Source organism: Pleurodeles waltl, chromosome 3_1, assembly GCF_031143425.1.
Source record: "Pleurodeles waltl isolate 20211129_DDA chromosome 3_1, aPleWal1.hap1.20221129, whole genome shotgun sequence".
Lineage (NCBI taxonomy): Eukaryota > Metazoa > Chordata > Amphibia > Caudata > Salamandridae > Pleurodeles > Pleurodeles waltl.
The window spans coordinates 642,034,744-642,057,140 of NC_090440.1; the positions used below are offsets into that span (position 1 = coordinate 642,034,744).

At 48.5% G+C, this 22,397-nt stretch overlaps 1 protein-coding gene across 1 annotated transcript in view; it reads right to left on the reverse strand.

Annotated features, from left to right (window-relative positions):
* Positions 1-22,397, reverse strand: part of LOC138284407 (mucin-2-like) — a 1,933,778-nt gene that overhangs the window by 1,689,179 nt on the left and 222,202 nt on the right. The window contains exon 7 of the mRNA XM_069223144.1: positions 1,494-1,707. Coding sequence (XP_069079245.1) covers positions 1,494-1,686 — 193 coding nt within the window. The 5' untranslated portion in view covers positions 1,687-1,707. The remainder of the gene's footprint in view (positions 1-1,493; positions 1,708-22,397) is intronic.

Sequence of the window (22,397 nt, forward strand, 5' to 3'; positions counted from 1 at the left end):
CCGCCAGCCTATTGGCAGCATTACCACCACTTTACCACCCACCGCCAGGGTCGTAATGAGGGCGTATGTTTTCATAAAATGGAATGGGGTTTTATTGGGTTTTGTTTTTGACTTTTAACGGTTTTGGTACTTTTAAAAGTTTTATAAAAAATGTTAAGTTAAGACTGTTGGCTCTGTGCCCCAGCTGCCAGGGATTGACCTCAGGTTTAAAGTTCTGAAATCTTTGACTGGATCTGAACAGTTTGGTAACTTTATCACTTGTAGTGAACTCTCCTTCACATCAACTCATTCCTCACCTAACTGTTTTTCTAGAAGATATTTTTTGTAAAGAAGGGCTGTCTATGATAGCAGTCTCAGATAACAGCCTACAATTATTGAGCAAATAATTTTAGGAGTATTTGAGTAGGTGCATGAATAAGCACAAGAGAACAGCTATTTGTTCAAGCTAACTGGGAACCAGTGTTTTGTATTTACACACTCTGATAAGCCGTTTTACTCATACTCACAAAACTTGTATCCTATTGCACAAAAGTATATTTATATTAGTGGTACCTTCTTGTATGGGGTCATGGGGTCAGAAGTCAGTCCATTACAGACCAAGAATCCTTCATGCACAACTTCCACCAGTCCGTGTTCGAGTCATCAGCACAAAAGACCCTTAATGAGTGTTTCTTTTTTTCTATCTCCCTTACCCTATTCCCCCCTATATGAACATTTCAGATTCTGGAGTTTACTACATATTTTATTTGACTGAAATTTGAAGGAGTGGGGTTAGCTTTGGACCCTGGTCTCAATGCCAGTGAAATCCTGACAAGTACAGCATGTGTGTTTGTATATTACTTGTCAGAGTGCTAACCTCTGTGAGTAGGCCTGTGCATGGACGTTTCAAGGCATGGGAAAAGTGGGCTATTCCCCAGGGCCCCCATCTTCCAAGAGGCCCCCTATGCAAGTGAACATTCTTTCCATTAGACCTCTGTCTAGTATAATTCTCCATCTAAACCTCTCCCTCACTGCCTACATCTGTCTCTGACTTTCTTTATCCAGTGTCATGTTAAAGAAGTTTGGACTCTCAGTAATACATATTTCAAGTTTTTGTGACCATGTTAAAGTTTATAGCATTTATTATAATATGTTTTGGAATGCTGCAGGCTTGAGTTAGCAGTAAGTGGGTAATATATATTTTTCGAATGGCGTACCATGAGTTCCAGGTATACAGTGCAATAAAAGCAATATAGGGGACTAAACATAACAGTGTGCTTCGTTGAGCATGCATAACGGCACAAGATGACCTCTGGCCATCGGTGCTTGTAGTTCTGTGTGCTTAGGCACCTGTTCGCCTGCTGGTGGGTTTTCAGAAACTGCTACGTAAAAAATACATTCTCGTCACCTAGCAATATACATTAGCGTTAAACTGACATTTTACAAGACGTGCTTAAATTTATCTGTTCGATGAGTGGCATTAGCAAATGAGAACATGTTCCAGAAATGCTTACGACAGAGACTTGGTGTCCTCCAATTCACTGGAGTTCCCTCAGCTATGGTGCACTGTTTTGAATATTCAGCAATAGTTGTGCAGACGGTCGTGAACGCAGCGTCGCCACAGAAACAGAAATCCACCGAACAAGAAACGATGTAAGGGTTAGCATCAAGGAGGGAGTTGCAGTCGTCGAACGGTGAGTCATTCATTACCTCTAGACAGTAGTTTGCCTGTGTAAAAAATTAAAAGCATGTCAAAAGTGACGACTTGTGCTTTTCGGGTTACACTGACAAAAACTATTTTAATATTGCTTTTTTTATATGCTATATATGAAGGTCGTTGTCATGGGGCGGTATTATTTTGCGTGCAGGGAGTTTACAGTTCAAACATATAACTCGAAGGGCCAGATTTAAGGAAAAGTGGCGCAGCACGGTGCTGCGCAAAAATTGGCAGTGCGTCACTTTAGAAATGCGGGGATGAGCCGTATTTAAGTGAATACTGCACACCCCAGCATTTCCCCCTGTGCTGGCGCTAAATTTAGCTGCCAGCACCAACTCAGGCATCCTTGCACAATCGTGCAAGGATATCTGCGTTAAGGGGTATGATTGTTTATGTGCAGGACCTTGGCACAAATCAGCACACACAGAAGTGCCAAAGTGTCATTTTCAAATGATTGTTTATGTGCAGGAAGGGAAACCTTCTCACACATAAACAATAATTTCTGGCATTTTGCTCTTTCTATGCGTGCTGCAGAATTCAGCACACATAGAAAAAGCAAAAAACGAGGAGGAATAGAAGTATTCCTCCTCCTTGTGCCCTGCTAACGCCACCCAAGGGGGTGGCGTTAGATTTTGGCACTGCCTCAGGTTACGAAATGTCATAAATCTGAGGAAGCGTCAAATGACAGCAACACCCACTGTACTCCCCTTCCACACACAGTGCTGCGTGGGAAGGGGCCGTATTTACAAGGTGGCGTTAAGCCACAAAAAGTGGCTTAACGTCACCTTGTAAATACTGCGCAGTGCTTAGCGCCACAGGAGCGTCACAAAAAGTGACAAACCCGTGCACTAGGGGCTGATAAATACGGCCCGAAATGTCTTCGAATTAATCAATGAACTTTAACCAGAACAAAAGAGGCAATACCTGATCACTGTTTCTGATTTATTTCTGTTTTAAGTTCATGCACTATCTCTGAGAAATGTGTGAACTTTAGTCCCTTGGCATGCAAAAATCACAGGTGCACACTCATCATGAAATGGCCTATTGCCTTACAAGGACTGCGCTTGTAACCCATAAATGCATTATTGTCATTAACACGGTGTCAGCCTTAGAGGCCGTCACCAAAGCTAGCATTCCTAATGCTTAAGCATTACAACCACGTTCGATTCAATGGGCAACCTCCCTGAATGCCACGGATGTTGATTACATATTTGATCCAAAACTTCAAACACAAGAATTTCTCCAATACAAATAGGAGTGCCTGCACCTCTTGATATCTTGCCGCTTGACAGATACCATTTTGTAATTTACACTGATGGTTCAGCACAACCAGCTGTAGGTACTGAACATCAGGACTCAGCCGTTTGCGCAGACATTGGCGAAGTGATGAAGGTTGGCATATTCCACCCTCACAATACCAACATGCAAACCATGGGGGACTATACAGCTCAGCTGGCTGAACTTAAAGCCCTTATCCTACCGCTATAACATACAGATCCATTACAACTCACATTAACTGCCTGTGATTCGTACTACTGTGTCCAGTCCTACAATGATTATCTTGATCATTGGCAATTAAACAGGTTCAGAGACTCAAAGGGGAAAACCATTAAACACAGAACTTAGTGGGGGAGGGTAGCTGATCTTAAGGATATGTTACCTAATGCTCATGTAGTCAATATATTGGGCCAAGAACGTGTAGGAGTACACGTTATTGGCAACACTGGCTGATTAAGCGGCCAAATCCGCAGTAGCAACGGCTCATGTTGCTGCAGTGACTTGTTCTCAGACAAGATTTAATGAAATACTGGCTGCCGTGAAAGCTTCGGCTGAAGGCAAGTCTCTTCCAAAAGCATACCCTACAAAATATTTATACCACATCAGTGCACAGAATGTTGTCTTTGCAACAATTCCTGGGGGTTGGAGTTCGAGTGATCCTCAACCAAGACCAGAGATTACATTTAATCAAAGCAGCGCATGAGGGTGTCACCTCTGCACATGCTGGTGTTGTGGCCACAATAACACTCTTACAGAAATGCTTCTGATGGCCAGGTCTATACAAACAGACCAAACAATATGTTCTTTGCTGTGACATTTGCCAGCAGATAAAGGGCTCAAATATCAAATGCCTACCGCAGACATCACTCAATAGTCCACTACAGTGTGTGTATCCCTGCCGCTGCCTCCCTGCGGCCCCTCCCCCCTCGCGCCCCCATTTGCCGCTCCCTCCCGCCTCCCGCCTCCCAGCTGCTCCTCCCTCCCCCCTCCCTTCTTAATGGCTGGCGCTGCGCGTCGCGAGTGAGCGAACTCTGACCAGTTTCAGGTCCTGAGCTCGCCCCCCACGACCGCAGCACCAACCTGCTGCCTCCTGCCTGTGTCCCCCGTCCACGCTGCCGTTTGCGTGTTCGAGGCCCTCCTCCACCCGCAGGCATCCTCCTGCGCCTCATCCCTGGTGGCTAGTGGGCTCACTTGACCTGTGTGCCGCTTCCGCCGTCCTGTAAGTTGTTTTTTTGCTTTTTCTGCGCCTCGCCGCCGGCGCTTCTGCCCCCATTGTGCCCCCCTGATTGCTGTCTCCCCGATCGTGTATTGTGCCATTATTGTATTTCTGATTGTGTGGTTTTCTTATTGTGACTGCCTTTAATTTTGCTCGTTTTCTGTGTTTTTGCCCCTTGTGCGCTCCCCGATCCCTGCCGCTGCCTCCCTGCGGCCCCGCCCCCCTCGCGCCCCCATTTGCCGCTCCCTCCCGCCTCCCGCCTCCCAGCTGCTCCTCCCTCCCCCCTCCCTTCTTAATGGCTGGCGCTGCGCGTCGCGAGTGAGCAAACTCTGACCTGTTTCAGGTCCTGAGCTCGCCCCCCACGACCGCAGCACCAACCTGCTGCCTCCTGCCTGTGTCCCCCGTCCACGCTGCCGTTTGCGTGTTCGAGGCCCTCCTCCACCCGCAGGCATCCTCCTGCGCCTCATCCCTGGTGGCTAGTGGGCTCACTTGACCCGTGTGCCGCTTCCGCCGTCCTGTAAGTTGTTTTTTCGCTTTTTCTGCGCCTCGCCGCCGGCGCTTCTGCCCCCATTGTGCCCCCCTGATTGCTGTCTCCCTGATCGTGTATTGTGCCATTATTGTATTTCTGATTGTGTGGTTTTCTTATTGTGACTGCCTTTCATTTTGCTAGTTTTCTGTGTTTTTGCCCCTTGTGCGCTCCCCGATCCCTGCCGCTGCCTCCCTGCAGCCCCGCCCCCCTCGCGCCCCCCTCGCGCCCCCATTTGCCGCTCCCTCCCGCCTCCCGCCTCCCAGCTGCTCCTCCCTCCCCCCTCCCTTCTTAATGGCTGGCGCTGCGCGTCGCGAGTGAGCGAACTCTGACCTGTTTCAGGTCCTGAGCTCGCCCCCCACGACCGCAGCACCAACCTGCTGCCTCCTGCCTGTGTCCCCCGTCCACGCTGCCGTTTGCATGTTCGAGGCCCTCCTCCACCCGCAGGCATCCTCCTGCGCCTCATCCCTGGTGGCTAGTGGGCTCACTTGACCCGTGTGCCGCTTCCGCCGTCCTGTAAGTTGTTTTTTCGCTTTTTCTGCGCCTCGCCGCCGGCGCTTCTGCCCCCATTGTGCCCCCCTGATTGCTGTCTCCCCGATCGTGTATTGTGCCATTATTGTATTTCTGATTGTGTGGTTTTCTTATTGTGACTGCCTTTAATTTTGCTCGTTTTCTGTGTTTTTGCCCCTTGTGCGCTCCCCGATCCCTGCCGCTGCCTCCCTGCGGCCCCGCCCCCCTCGCGCCCCCATTTGCCGCTCCCTCCCGCCTCCCAGCTGCTCCTCCCTCCCCCCTCCCTTCTTAATGGCTGGCGCTGCGCGTGCGCGCAGTGGACGCGCACAGCGGGCGGCGCGCCAGAGGCGCGCCAGAGGCAAGCCCGTCTGCGCCCGTCCGCGCCTGGACCGTGCCCAGTGCCACTCCCCCTGGTCCTCGCGCCCCCCGCGTCCGCTACTCAGCCAACGAACTCCGCGCTTTCAACACCGGCTCCTCCACGGAGTGCTTCCTGGCGTCCCCGAAGCACACTAAAGGACCTTTTTCCTGCCGCTCCTGCAACTTCTCCTGCATCAGAACGACAAAACCAACAATAGAATCACTCAACCCCAACCACCTGAACTGCATCCTCATCAACACCCGCTCCGCACGAAAACACGCCATCGAGCTCTGGGATTTGCTCGACTCCACTGCACCCGACGTGGCCTTCCTGACCGAAACCTGGTGGAACGACTCCTCGGCTCCGGACATCGCCATCGCCATACCGGACGGTTACAAAATCACCAGAAGAGACCGAACCAACGGAATCGGCGGCGGAATAGCCATCGCTCACAAAGCTACCCTCAAAATCCACACCCACACTGACGACACCCTCAAGACACCCGAACACCTCCACTTCCAGATCCACACAGACCCCAACACGACCCTCAGAGGAACCCTCATATACCGCCCTCCAGGACCAAGAGCCCCCTTCAGCGACACCATCGCCGACCTCGCAAGCACCCACGCCCTCGCTTCCCCGGATTACATCCTCCTGGGAGACCTAAACTACCATATGGAAAATAACAATGACGTCAACACCGCAGCACTGACCTCCAACCTCCTCAACCTCGGACTCCGCCAGCTGGTCAACACTCCCACCCACATCGCTGGACACACCCTCGACCCCTTCTTCACCTCAAGCAACCACATCTCTTTCAGCCACACCTCCGAACTCCACTGGACCGACCATCACTGCGTCCATTTCTCCTATAAGAAAATTACCGAGCAGCACCGCATCCATCTACCCCCCTACCGCCGCTGGGGCAAAGTCACCCAAGACCAACTGACCAGCACCCTCGTTAAAAACCCTCCACCCGACGCGACCGACCCGAGCACAGCCGCCATCAACCTCCATCAATGGATCCTCGACTGCGCCAACACCTTAGCCCCACTCAAGAAGCCCACCGCCAACCAAGGAAAGAAAAAACCAGCCTGGTTCACAGACGAACTGACCACCTCCAAAAGCCGTTGTCAGAAACTCAAAAAGAAATGGATCCTAGAACGCACGCCCGACAACCTCGCCTCCCTCAAAGACGCAAACCGTGAACACCACCAACGGATCCGCGTCGCCAAGCGCGCCCACTTCACCGAACGCATCAACAACAACGCCCACGACTGCAAAGAACTCTTCGGCATCGTGAAAGAACTCTCAAATCCAAAAGACAACGCCAACGACATCCCGCCCTCCCAGAAACTCTGCGACGACCTCTCCACCTTCTTCCACCCGAAAATCGCTACCATCCACAACAGCTTCAACACCGGCCCACCGCCAGATCCCCCCCCCCCCCGACGTCTCCAACCGCGACTGCCGCCTCACCGCCTGGACCTACGTGGACGACGCAGAAACCATGGCAACCATGAACACCATCCACTCAGGCTCCCCCACGGACCCATGCCCTCATCATGTTTTCAACACAGCCAACGCCACCATCGCCCCCAAACTCCGCAAGATCATCAACCTCTCCTTCACTTCCGCCACCTTCCCGGACAGCTGGAAACACGCTGAAATCCAACCCCTCCTCAAGAAACCCAAGGCCGACCCCAACGATCTCAAAAACTTCCGCCCAATCTCTCTCCTCCCTTTTCCAGCAAAAGTCATCGAGAAGATCGTCAACACACAACTCACCCACTTCCTCGAAGACAACTCCATCCTGGACCCCTCACAATCCGGATTCAGACGAAACCACAGCACGGAGACTGCTCTCCTCGCCGCCACAGATGACATCAGACATCAAATGGACAACGGCGAAACCTCGGCCCTCATCCTCCTCGACCTATCAGCCGCTTTTGACACAGTCTGCCACCGCACCCTACTGACCCGCCTCCAGGAAGCCGGCATCCAAGACAAAGCCCTCCACTGGATCTCATCCTTTCTCTCCGACAGAACTCAGAGAGTCCGACTCTCCCCCTTTCGCTCCAAAGCCACCAACCTCATCTGCAGCGTCCCCCAAGGATCCTCCCTCAGCCCTACTTTGTTCAACGTCTACATGGCCCCCCTCGCAAAACTGGCCCGCCAGCATCACCTCAGCATCATCTCCTATGCCGACGACACCCAGCTCGTCCTCTCCCTGACCAAAGACCCACTCACCGCCAAAACAAACCTCCACGAAGGACTAAAATCCATCGCCGAATGGATGAACAACAGTCGCCTGAAACTCAACTCCGACAAGACGGAAATCCTTATCCTCGGGCGCTCTCCTTCGGCCTGGAACGACTCATGGTGGCCCGCCGACCTCGGACCCCCACCCACCCCTGCCAGCCACGCAAGAAACCTCGGCTTCATCCTGGACTCTGCACTCACCATGTCCAAACAGGTCAGCACCGTCTCCTCCTCCTCAACACCCTCTGCATGCTCCGCAGAATCTTCAAGTGGATTCCAACAGAGACCAGAAAGATGGTGACCCAAGCCCTCGTCAGCAGCAGACTTGACTACGGCAACGCACTCTACACATGCATCCCAACCAAAGACATCAAACGACTCCAGCGTATCCAAAATGCCTCCACCCGACTGATCCTCGACATACCCCGATGTCACATCTCCCCTCACCTGAGGGAACTCCACTGGCTCCCGGTGGAGAAGAGGATCACCTTTAAACTCCTCACCCACACTCACAAGGCTCTTCACAACGCCGGACCCTCCTACCTCAACTCCAGACTCAATTTCTACTCTCCCACACGTCAACTTCGATCCGCCAACCTCGCCCTCGCCGTCGTCCCCCGAATCCAGCGCAAGACCTGCGGCGGCAGATCCTTCTCCTTCCTCGCCGCCAAGTCCTGGAACTCTCTCCCCACATCTCTACGCCAGACCCAGGACCTCCTCGCCTTCAGGAGACTCCTCAAAACCTGGCTCTTCGACCGCTAACTGCAGCACACCTCCACCCCCCCCCCCCCCTTTTCACCCCAGCGCCTCGAAACCCTGACTGGTACACATAGCGCGCTTTACAAATATCGTGATTGATTGATTGATTATCTGGACCATTATGGTTCCTTTAAACCTGATGGTGCATACAAATACATCTTAGTTGCTGTGGATTCTTGTTCTAGATTCCTGTGGGTATGGCCTCAGTGGTCCACTGACGCTCAAACTTTTCTAAAAGACTTGCTGATCTTTATTGGGGCATATGTGGTTGCAGCATTCCATTCGGACCAGGGCCCTGCCTTTGTCACTAAGGCATTCAGGGACACCATGAGGATGATGGGTGTTGACTTCCATTAATCCTAACCCTACCATCCAGAGGGATATTTAGTTGCAGAGAGACAGAATCAAGATCTAACGCAGTCCTTGACAGCTGGAATATTAGGTTCAGGTCGCAGTTGCCTTGATCATCTATATGGGGTTCAGAGAACACTGAATAATCTGCCAAGATGGTCCTTGGGAGGACACACTCCTTATGAGGTCCTCTTTGAGATACCTATGTATGTCCTAGATGTAGATGGGCCTGGTTTGGTGACAGCAGATACACCTTTTGACACAAATGAACGTCTCACTGTCTTATAGGAGCTTCAGCAATTTTGTGATGATAATTCATCCACCAGAGCTGCCACCTTATGAATGAGGGATTTGCCAACAACTTCTACAGGCTGGATTCCTAAAGTTAGGGATCTGGTTTGTGAGAAGATTGCTGTGAAGAAGAACTCTGGCCAATCCTACAGAGCACCGGTCACAGTCCTGGAAATATAAGGCACCAGAACAATCATCTTACCACCACTGTCAGGCTCTAAAGTAAACATATTTGTCTCTGTAGGAGGCTGGCCTGGTTTGTAGTGGGTACCTATGATACTTTACCTTATACCAGGTCCAATTATCCCTTATTAGTGAAATGTAGGCAGTGTCAAGAAGCTACACTCTCTAGAGGTAGCTGTAGCTGAGCAGCCAAGGCTTATCTAGGAGACATGCAAAGCTCATGCAAAACCACTGTAGTCACACAGTACTCACACACATGAAGGAAAATACTCAGTGTTACAAAAATAAAGGTACTTTATTTTGGTGACACAAACGCCAAAATACCATATATACTACACTCCCTTAGGAGGTAAGTAATACACAAATTATATACACTATTACACATAAATAGGAATAAAAACAGTTAGAAAACAGAGCAATTAGTGAAGATCACAATAGTTAGAAATGGGCCCAGGGGAAACACAAGCCATATACTAAGAAAGTGGAATGTGAATGTTGGTTTCCCTCCTAGGCAAGTGTAGTGTGTAGAGGGGCGCTGGGAGTATTAGAAAACACCAAAGGTAAGTACTAGAACCCACCACAGAGCCCAGGAAAGCAGGAGTAAAACACAGTAACTTTCTTTGAAAACACAGAAACATGAGAAAGAAGATAATGCAAGAATCAGAAGAGACTGCAAGACACCAACAGTGTATTCCTTGACCTGAAGACCTGTACAAGAAGGGGACCAAGTCCAAGAAGCACAGAAGAGTCCAGGGAGAACAGGAGCCCCTGCTAACCCGGATGAAGGTGCAAAAGAAGAACCACTGGTGAAGAAGAACAGTCAGTTCTGCACTCAAGAAGATGGATTTGGGTTCCTCGTTGATGCAAGTGATGTCCCATGCGGGATGGAGGATTGCAGTCTGTTTTGCGTCGCTGGAGTCCGCTAACAAGCCTTGGCACACCCAAAGCTCACAGTTAGCGGAAAATGGCGCTGCCAGGGACCAGGAAGGACCAGGTGGACTCTACCCAGGAGGTGGACACAGAGGAGGCTCTCAGCAACTCAGAGAGCCACAGAAGACCAGGCAGTACACACAGGAGTCCCACAGCACAGGAACAAAGGAGGTGCAAGAGGAGGCCCATGTAGCACTGCGACAAAGGCTCCCACGCTGCCGAAAAACCACTCAGGAAGATGTGTGTCGCAGGATAGAGAGCTGGGGGCCAGAGCTGCATGGTGCAAGAAGAACTTCATGGAAGGATGCCAACAAGCCTTGGCAACAGCAAAACAAAATATGCATGGGGATACTGTCTTTCGGGGGGAGGCAAGCTCTTACCTCCAACAAAGCTGGACAGTAGGATGTCAGGACCGTTAGGACCACTTCAGTCCACCACCTGTGATGCAGGATCCACGCAGCTCAGCAGGAGAGGGGATCCATGCAGCCAGTCGTCATAGCAATAGGTGCTTGAAGGGAGTGACTCCTTCACTCCAAGGGAGATTCCTTCACTCTTCTGGTGTAGGCTGAAGACAGGCTGTCCTCTCAGGATGCACGACCAGGAAACAGTTGCAGTTGCTGGCAGGAACTGAAGACACAATGTTGCAGAAGTCATCTTTGCTTCTTTGTTGCATATTATAGAGTTCCTGGAGGGTCCAGATGCAGCTTCTTCAGTGAGAAGGCGATGCAGAGGATTCCTCTTGGAGTCTTCCAATCCAAATCAGAAGAACCACCCAAATGAGAGAACCTAAATAGCCCTGAAAGGAGGATTGGCCAGCTAAACAGGTAAGCACCTATCGGGGAGGGGTCAGACGTCACTTGCTGGCAGATGCTTCATGAGTTCCCTGCCAACTTGGAACCCAAGATGGCAAAATCCAGAAACCCCCTGGAGGAGATCTGAGCACCACCCCTGGGGTGGTGATGGACAGGGGAGTGGTCACTCCCCTTTCCTTTGTGTAGTTTTGCACCAGAGCAGGGACTGGGGGTTCCTGAACTGGGGTAGACTGGATTAAGCAAGGAGGGCACCAAATGTGCCCTTCAAAGCATTTCCAGTGGCTTGAGGAGGCTACCCCCCCCCCAGGCCTGTAACACCTATTTCCAAAGGGAGAGGGTGAAACACCCCTCTCCCAAAGGAAATGCTCTGTTCTGCCTTCCTCGCCTTGAACTTCTCAAGCAACAGGAGGGTAGAAACCTGCCTGAGAGGTGGGAGCAGCTTTGGCTGCATGGAAAACCTCAGTAGGCTGTAATGGCAATAGTGGGGGTTCTCTAGGGAGCCCCCAGAGTGCATGGAATCATGCAACCAATGCTTGCAAAAGCCTTGGTGGTATGATTCCAACATGTTTGATACCACACATGCCTATGTTCGGATTTACCATTATGTAGATGGACACATGTAGTGACCTATGTTCAGTGCATGCATAAAATGGCATCCCTGCACTCACGAACCCCGGGAAATTGGTACTGGAGGTCGTGGGGGCACCTCTGCTAGTGCAAGGTTGCTCTCACGCACAGGTACTCTGCACCCTGCCCTCAAGGCTGGAGGGCCTGCTATAGGGGTGACTTATAAGTGACCTGGTGCAGTGTGAATGGCAGGGTGCATGCATCTTTTCACGGAGGCTGCAATGGTAGTCCTGCAGAAGCCTTTGCAGTGGCTCCCTATGGGTGGCAAACGATATGCTGCAGCCCATGAGGATCCCCTGGAACCCCAAAGCCATGGGGACCTAAGTACCATATACTTGGGACTTATAAGGGGGTACCAGAATGGCAATTGTGGGTGAAATACTGGGTTCTCAGTATGCAACAACCAAATTTAGAGGAAAGAGAGCATAATCACTGGGATCCTAGTTAACAGGATCCCAGTGTACACAGTCAAGCACACAGACATCAGGCAGAAAATTGGGATAACCATGGCAAAAAGAGGGTACTTTCCAACAGTCTCCACAGCTAATATCAAACTACACCATGTGGCCAATCCTGAACAGTAGACCCAGAGGTCCGTTAGGTTGTTCCCGGTCCTTTCTCACTACTCAGTAGGACATACCACTTCAAAGAAGAAACAACAACTCTTCTAACGACCCCAGCATGTGAAATGATGCTGCAAATGCCTCCTTGATCATAGTGAGGGCTGAAAATTAGCTTTTTGCTGATTCCTGTTACCACTTTACCAACAACAGCGTCCAAGATGTGGCTGTTTTCTCTTCCAATGCAACACAAACTGATGACACTGTCTACTATGAACCTCCACGCAAAGTGGATCCGTCCACCAGTAATGCACCAGATCCTGTGTTTGCAAAGACTGCTACTGGTAATTTCGTCAATCTTGATGACTTCTCTTCAACTTCTTTCCCACCTGCAAATGAAAATGTTTCAAAGACACGTAAGCTGTCTATATGGCTTAAAAATAGCTATTTAGTTTCTCCATGGAATTATCTGTGGATATTTCTGACATTGCTTGTCTTTCTATTATGGATTGTTACTGTTTTCTTTCGCTTTATAAATGGTCATTATCTTCCTGAATGCTCTTCTGTTGAGCCAGTGGATGAAGTTCTAACTCAATATCTTTTCTCACATAAGATCGGAAGAGACTTGTCCCTAGTGAACATTTCAGCCGTACTAATTCCAGATGGGTTTGTTTGGCACAAAGTTCTATTTGATATATACAGTCCTACTGAGGTCATTAAAATTCCATATGACTTTAAAATATCAATGACTGATGTAATTACACCTGGTGTTGTTTCTGTTGACAGGAATGTTCAAACAGTTGATTTAATGGTTGCTGAGCTGCAGGATTATACGGTATTTGAAAGTGTTGATATGTACACTAACACAAAGAATGATGGGGAAATGTTCTGTTATAATAATTGGGGACATTATTACTTGCACCGAGAAACAAGACACAGATCGGTATTTAATTACACACAGTGGAAACACTGTTCAACTCCGCCGGTGGGGAGCCCAAAGCTTTATTCAGATAACTTTGCATATTTTTCTGGGCTTGATATTAGAAATGCAGAATCATACTACTTCAAGTTACCACCTTCTAAAATTAAGACGATTTTGCTAACGAACACTAAATTGATCTCTTCAGATTCCTTTGTTTCCTGACTTGCAGTTGAAGGATACAAATACTGGAAGAACACTATTGATGTAGAAAGTGTATGGGGAACACAAGATTGGCAAATTCAGGGTAAAGCAGCTTTATTACTGTTCGAAATATATTTTTAAATGGCACAGTTCAGCAGACATCCTGCTAAGGGTTCGTAAAAATGAAGAAAATTAATGCGGCCAGTGTCCCCACAACAGCCATATTTACCAATTGGCAATCCTTCCTAAGTATCACTGAGGAAGAATTAGATGAAAAGGTTCAGGCTAGTACCTATAATTCATCACTTCCCAGTCCCGGCGGGTGGTTATTGTGGCCAATAGGCACAAATAGGTGTCAGGTGACAGGTGTTAATTGCTCAGGGGGTTTCAACATTAGCTGGCCGGACCCTCACTTTGTCTTGGGTCAACACTCGGGTATAGTTACCACATACGGTGGGTAAACTGTGCCAACAATGGTTACAGACTGACACCTTAGCAACAGTTAAAGAGCATCCTAATATCTTAATATACTATCTGAAAAAATAGACTTACAGGATTTCTTGTTAGGTCCCAGAAAGCAACGCTCTAAACGATTCTTGTGTGCCGAATACAATTAGGCCGGGAAACTTTCTCAAATGGAACCAGCTGTGCGTTTAAGGCAGATAAATAAGGAACATTTGGAAAAGGCTTTAGCTGTTGTCCATATTGTCATGAATGCTATGTCCAACAGAATATACTCCCTTAATAACATAGTGTCACCTGCGATAGACATCATTCAGTATGACATGTCCCTTTTACACCATGGAGAAAGTCAACTGCGTTCCATCATGCAGTTAGGTTGGAGACTACAGATTCTAAAGAATTGCCACGTTCCATGGAAGTATATTAACTGTAGTGACCTGATTGCTGCTTTTAATTTATCCAGGGAACAACAGAAAATCGCTAAAAGGGATGCAAGTTTCACCATGCTTCATTTAGAAAAGTTAGAAAAGTTGCCTTTCACGGTTGCAGAATGTCCATCAACAGTACGGCTCGTACATGGCATTATAAATCTACCCATTTCCACCTTTCGATTTTCAAAATGCTTGAAGCAACTTGCCATGGGTACATACGAGTGGCTAGGAGATAGCTATAATTAAGAAGATTGGGAGTTGCCCTTTGAATATAAATGCCTGAACGGCGAAACAGAAGTTTTTGTCAGCGCAAGTGAATGTGAGACTGCTGTTAGAAATTCACTGATTTGGAAACAGGAGTCCCTTCATGGCCTTTGGAATGCGAGGGTCATGAACATGGCCTGTTTTCTGAAGGGTACTCCTGTCCCTTTGATTTGTTCTGCATTTCATATACTTTCAAATGGAAGTTATGTGGTCCTGAATGACCAGAGCTGTTGCGGTATGAGACCAAGATTTGCCTATGTAATTTCAGTCTCTAAGATTGTAACTTGTTGTGGACATGTTCTATTCCCTCCCACACGAGATATAAGAGTAGCAAAAATGCAACCTCACATTGATACTACCAATGTAAATTATGAAAAGCTAAGCAGACTAAAGGCGCTACTGATCCAGAAACAAGTTGCGTTGACATCGACTAGAGAGACATATGCTCTCCAGATAACAAGATCATCAGCCGAGATACAATCTCTATTGAATACTAACTTCCCCAAGCACTTTGGAGAGCTCGTATAGAGAATATTCAATTCTTCCAGAACAACAGGGATTTTGCACTTTGTTAAGGCTGTAATATCTGGATTTCTGTCCATCTGCCAGACTCTCTTAGGAGTCAATCCTTCAGCCATCCATTCACTCTTTTCAAATGTGTTTGGCAGCTTTTTTGTGACTTTGGCATTCTTTGGCAGGATACTACTGCTGCTGTTCCTGATATACAGTGGTTGTTCCCTTCCAGCTAAAAGGAATGATGGAGCTACTACCACCAACCCAACTGTTCCGTCTTCGCATGGTGCAGTTCTTTTGTACTACATTGCTGGAGGACTTGGAGCATGATTGGTCATTGTTATCCTGACCAATCCTATGGTGTGTGCCACCTGTCTTCTATTGCATCTGGTGCCTCTTTGAGTTTTTACCTTCGGTGTGCCTTGCTGTTCCACCGGTGCCTCCCTTGGACCGAGAACTGTTTGTGTTCCCGATGAGGCTTTATTTACAGTTGTGCCCCATGAGACTGAGGCTGATCTGCGAGGCCACTTATGAGCCGCCCTTGGTGAACTATCTGGCTCCTTCATGCACTTTGGATGTGTGCCAATCCTGTTGTTGATCTGACATCTGACGATGTGGATTTGTTCCTGGATGCCCTCTTTTTGATGACTTTGGAGACATTCTTCGAGATCACAACTATAAATAATAAATTCAACCATTGGCTTTATTCCAAAGTTTTGAAGTTATGCTCCGATTGCCTTTTGATCAAATTAAATCTGGCCTACTGTGCTTGTCATGGTCAACATTTTGGGCCTAATTACAACTTTGGAGGAGGTGTTAATCTGTCCCAAATGTGACGGATATACCACCAGCCGTATTACGAGTTCCATAGGATATAATTGACTCGTAATACGGCTGGTGGTATATCCGTCACTTTCCCGTCACTTTGGGACGGATTAACATCTCCTCCAAAGTTGTAATCAGGCCCTTTGTCTCTTTTTATGTCTTAAATATTTTTAACTAGTTTTTAATTGTATTTTAACAATATTTTAGTATGCTTTTAGTTCAGAGCATTTTAGCTCGGGATCACGCACCTTCTCAGGCGTCATCAATGTGGCATCATACTTGTTCCGGGAATGGGGAGGGTGTAGTGGATCCTATTTAGTTTTATTGGGGATCAGGAGTTTGCTTAGCCTTCTGGCTTGCAGACCTGTGTCCAGTCACCTAGTGACTTTTAACCTACTTAAGGTGCTTTGTTTTAGCACATTTATTTAATTATTTCTTCTGAGATGGCTGTTAAGTTTATAATTTGGAAGTGTTTTGATTTCACGTTATCAGAGCCACTGTGTGAAGGCGTCATTATCAGCGTCAAAGACAAGTGATTATGTAGGTATTCACATCATGTCCCTTTCCCGCTTCCATGTGACAGGAACATAATGTACTTTTGGAGGGAATTGTTTATACAATTGCCACCCTAAGCATCCCTTCTGATCTATTGTTTGGGAACATACCTGCGTCAGGGGTCCTACAAGATCTGTATAAATACATCTCACACAGACAAGGTTATTAGAGGGATTCCTACCAAATACCATCAACACTATCTATGCTACACATCGCCTTGTTCCCACGTAGTGTGATGTAGAGACCTCATTCCAAGGTAACAAGAGCTGGGGGGCTCATGGACATGAGACTGGCAGATTAGGTTTATCACACTTAGCACTCCTTAGGTTAGAGATTAGGTTCTCCATGGGTATTAAGGTCTATTTCACATCTCATGTTATTGCAAGATAGTGGGGGGCTTTGTTTTTACGACTCTCATCTTCACAATTCTATTTCTTGCATTGTTCACTATGCTAATCATTGCAGCTCAGGAATTTTACAGCAGATTGCAGTCTTGTTAATAAAACCTATTAAAAACTATACTGCATCTCCTTCATTGCCTGTGTGGGACTGAGAATTATTGTTCATGTGAGAAAAGGGTACTCTCCAGTTAACCACGACTCCCCTGAGATGTCCCATTCTTGAGTCCATGCATGAAGGCTGCCAGAAATCACCTTTTACTGTTTGTGTTTTGGTGAGGTACTGCTTGTGACCCTGGAGGGTTTGGCCAACAGTGGCAACTTGTTGTAAGATTGGCCTAGTCACCTGCAAACAAAAGTGCTGTCTTCCCTAAAGCAGCAGTGTTGCCTAGAGCAAGAGTCCAACTTCGACATAACCTCTGGTACCATATGTGTTTTCACCTCTTTTGGAATGGAAGTCATGGAGCTGCTGCTTTACAGTGCCCCTGTGCCTCTCTCTCTTTTTGTTTTTTCTGAACTAGGCTACTGGCAGACAGGAGACTGGAACCGTGAGGCAGGAGGAATTTCAATCTACCGTGGAAAAGAACACACTGATCGATTTATGATCCACTTGTTTAATGTGCCCACAACTGGAACAGAATTCCAGATCCTGTTGCCCAGATCAACAGCTCACTGCATCTCTAGTACAGCAGGGAATCAAGACACAGTCAGGAAGGGGAGTATCTTCCATTGGTGCATCAAGTATAGTGGCACCTATCTTAGAAACCTGAAGTGCCTACTGAACCCTGATTATTTCTGTATTTTACAGCATTCAGGTGGCCCATTTCATAACTTGCACTAGGGCCCATGGCACACTGGCTACACTACTACAGTCAGGCTGCTATTGGATACATGGATACTTGGGGACAGATTTATGCTTTTTGACGTAAAACTGTGCAAACGCAGTTTTGCGTCAAAAAGTTTAGGGTTGTCTAGCTCCATTTTTTAACGCCACCCGTGCGTCATATTGATACTATGACGCTGGGTGGTGCTAAGAATAGGTTAGAGTAATTTTTCCTGACACTAACCATTGCACCTTGTCATAAGGCAAAATGACGCTAACGCAGGAAAAATGACTCTAATCTGGTTTACGACATGTGAACACGTCACAAAATGGAAATGCTCCAATTTTGCCCGCAATAGCGTCAAAAGGTGACGCTAATGGAGCAAACAGTGCAAAGGAGAGGAAAGATGGATCCACAAACCCAGGGAGAGCCCAGACAACCAGGCACCAGCCTGGAGGACTTTGACAAGACCTAGGGGAGAGACAAGAAAAAGAGAAAGTGTCGCTTCAGCGCAGAGGAGCATGAAATACTGGTGAGAGAGGTGACGGTCACCAACATAAACTCTTTATCACCTCTAAATTGCCAATTGGAAGGAGAGAGGCAATTTGGCAGCAGATTGTGGACACGATTAACAGTGTGGCAGAGGTCAGGAGAACTGTTACTGAGTGCAAGCAATGCTGGCATGACTACAAGCGGAGTGCAAAGGAGAAAATGGCAAGGAACAGGAAGGCAGCACTGCAGACCGGAGGTGGGAGTCCAGCACCACAAGAGGACCTGGACGAGATGGAGGAGATGGTTGCAGCCGTCATCCCAGAGGAAATCGTCACTGGTATCTCAGGACAGGACTGCGCAGACTACCAGGAAACAACACATATGCAGGGTAAGTTGCATGGGGGACAAAAATGCCAAAATGTCAAGGGCAAAAAGGGGGAGGCACATAGCCACTACACAATCCATGTTAGTCCTGCAAATCAGGCAGTGAAAAGGGCAAAGAGGCAGGGCATGGGACCCCCTGCAATTCCCATGCCAGGTGCATGGGCATCCAGGGGCACAGCACAACACAACACCAACAACCTCTGCATGGGGGTACACCGCCATGCCAAGGCTGGTGGAAATGCTGAAGCAGACCAGAAGGGTAGGGTAGAACGTAAAACTGGTCTTGTGTCACAGGAAAGCTGGTATTGTCAGAATGTAAACTATAGGAAAATGCCCAGTGTTAGGCCATTGGCTCAAGGGCATTTCCCATTGACAACAGTTGCCACAACTACCTGTGCTGTTTACGCTCGTCAATTGGGAAATGGCAGTTAGGTGCCCATAAAACAAACACACTCGAAATGAGGGTTCAGTATGACCTCGGGATCAATCCCCATCAAACCCTATCCAAGTGCAACTCCTGTCAACTGATCATGCCCATACACTCAATAACCATCAGGCACTGTCACATACATAATGATGTACACAGCAGTAATCTCATACCCATGCTGGCAATCCTTGGGGTTAGCTCTGTACCTGTGACACATTAGCTGCAATGCCATCATGCCACATCTCAGGTATCATAGCGCAAAGACAACTGCATTGGGGTGGGACATATGTGTGTAGGAAGGTGAACACACCCGCACAGTCACAAGAGGAAACAAAACTCTGCCAGGTCCATCAGTGCAATGCAATGCAGCACACATACGCAAACATCAACATGAGAAACTACCAATGGTAACAAGTGCATTGTCTCCTAGAAATGCCATGCATGGTGTGGTGCTAGGTCTCTGCACCACAGAGGTGTATGTGAAAAATTAAAGACTGGGACAGGGCCATATTGTCATGTGTGGTGCTGTGGCATCAGCACACCAACATTCATTGCAAGGCCTCACCATGCCAATGGAAGCAGAGGGAAGGTTGATGAGGACAAGAAGGTGGCAATCCAAAAATTGGACAGAACCCACACCTAGAAGATGTGATGCAGACAATTGCCCAAACAGCCCTTCACTACATGTGAAATGCAGGTGGGGCATAGGGCTGAGAAACTGCAAACATTAATGACAGGAACAATGCATGGGGGCCAAGATGACAATGTACCACCAGTAGGAAGTTATTGACGTCACGTTACAACTAGCACAACAGAGACACACTAATTGTACAATATCTCATTGCAGAGGACGATAACTCTCCTGTGGACCAGCCTGTCCTGATGACCCAGATGACCAGTTGACAACCAATCATCCAGGAAACCCCCCAAGATGTCCTGGGAACCCTTCAGACACCACCTCCCTTCGCAAGGAGGAGCATTCATGTAGCAGCCATCCCAGAGGATGCACCCGCCACCCCATTAGCACGACCTGCCAGCTCAAACACCATTGAGGACTCTGGTTACACAGGGACCACCTTTGAGAGGACAGTAGTGGGAGTCCAGCGGGAGCTGGCAAGGAGGTGTGGGTGGTGATGCAAACTATGGCAGCCAGCCTTGAGGGTATGAGCATGTGCATGATAACGACCACTGAACAGACAGCAGCCAAACAAGGCACACAATCCCCACTGCATGGAGTCCAACAGTGTGTGAGGGACCTAACCACTGCTGCGAGGGAGTTGCCACAACACCAAATCTCCCAATCTTACTGCTCCATGCATGACAACAAGCAGGACTCCATGCACCGGGAACTGACCTCCCTCAGGGCAGACATGGCTGCCTACCACAGGGATGTTACTGCCATACTCAATAATCAGCATCTCGTCCTTGCACCAGTGATGCCATATGTAGTTCCACAGATGGCAACTGTCGGATATTTGGTGTCAGCTTCTCCAACCACTGAAGTGTGTGTGTCCCCCTCAACCCTGCCACCACCACCATCAAGGGCAGAGGAGACAGCACACACATCAGACGATGAAGATGTGGAACAGATCATCTTCACCCATAGGAGTTCCTTGCAGCACCAGCCCATGCCATATGGGCAGTGATTTCCCTTTGTCCTGTGCTTGACAACATGCCAGTCTTGCTACAGTTGCACTCTTCACCGACACACTGTTAACCTTTACATTATGGACTGCAATTGTCTGTCACTATTTCATTGGCAATTCATGTTCCCCTGCCCTGAACGACACTTCACCTCAGCATGTCCAATGACATGTCCCTCAACCCTGCACTTGTGTTGTGTCACACTAGAATGGTTTACAATAATGGGGTCACAGACCTGGACAATGTAAATATTGCACTACAGCACTTTAAAATAAACAGCACCTACACAAACACTTTGGGGGTCATTCCGACCCTGGCGGCCGGGGACCGCGGATGCACCGCCAACAGGCTGGTGGTGCATCCAGGCCAATTCTGACCGCGGCGGTAAAGCCGCGGTCAGAAAAGGGAAACCGGCGGTTTCCCGCCGGTTTTCCCCTGGCCTGAGGAATCCTCCATGGCGGCGCTGCAGGCAGCGCCGCCATGGGGATTCCGATCCTCTTACCGCCAGCCTGCTTCTGGCGGTTTTGACCGCCAGAACCTGGCTGGCGGTAACGGGTGTCGTGGGGCCCCCTAACAGGGCCCCATCAAGATTTTCAGTGTCTGCATAGCAGACACTGAAAATCGCGACGGGTGCAACTGCACCTGTCGCACCCTTTCCACTCCGCCGGCTCCATTCGGAGCCGGCATCCTCGTGGAAAGGGGTTTCCCGCTGGGCGGGCGGGCGGCCTTCTGGCGGTCGCCCGCCCGCCCAGCGGGAAACTCAGAATCACTGCGGCGGTCTTTTGACCGCGCAGCGGTATTCTGTTGGCGGGACAGGCCGCCCGCCAAAGTCAGAATGAGGCCCTTTGTCTGTGTAATGTGACAAATCTACTTTGCTGGAGATTTGTGATACGTGTAACATGCCTATCGTCACAGAGTGTTGGTACAAGAGTGCAGAAAAATTGTGGGCAGATATCTACGCACAAGATATCTACATGATTAATGTCAATGCTGGGCACATCCCCTACAAGCAAGTTATTGCGTATGTGACATTTGTTTTAAAACATACATGCCTCACCCACTACATGCAGCAGCAATGGCTGTTTAAGGGTGCTCGGCCAATAACGTCAGCTGGGAGTACAAGTGAAACACATTGGTGTGAAATTGTTATACTTGACCTCATCTGAATTTGGCACTGCTCAGTTTAGCAGTGTTGACATGAACCTCAGGCTGCAGGCAGACGTCCCACAGTGCCCGACATCTCAACACAGGATCCAAACAATTACAGCTTAAAAAGCCCCCCTACCTGTCTAATACATGGCTATAGTCACCTTGAGTGGTAGGTACATTGGAAGGCAGATGCATTTAGAAGTAGATTTGTTGTAGCTGCCAATGTGACAGCTCAAGTGTAAGTGGGAAGTAACATGTCAACAGAGGGATGTGGATGCAGGCCAGGCCAACAGACAATAGGCACTGTACACTCATGCACAGACCCTGATCCCCAAGCATATGGCACATGCAGTAATGGAGTACCCAAAGTTTTATTTTCTATATATGGAACTGAAATTAAACCTATGTAAAACACCTATACTAACCTAATCAATCCTACCTATACGTTACCCGCAACTGGCCCTAACTACCCTATGCTAAGCTTACTTAACATATTTAACAACACACTCTAAATATTGCCCCCCCCACCCCCCTATATGACGAGACA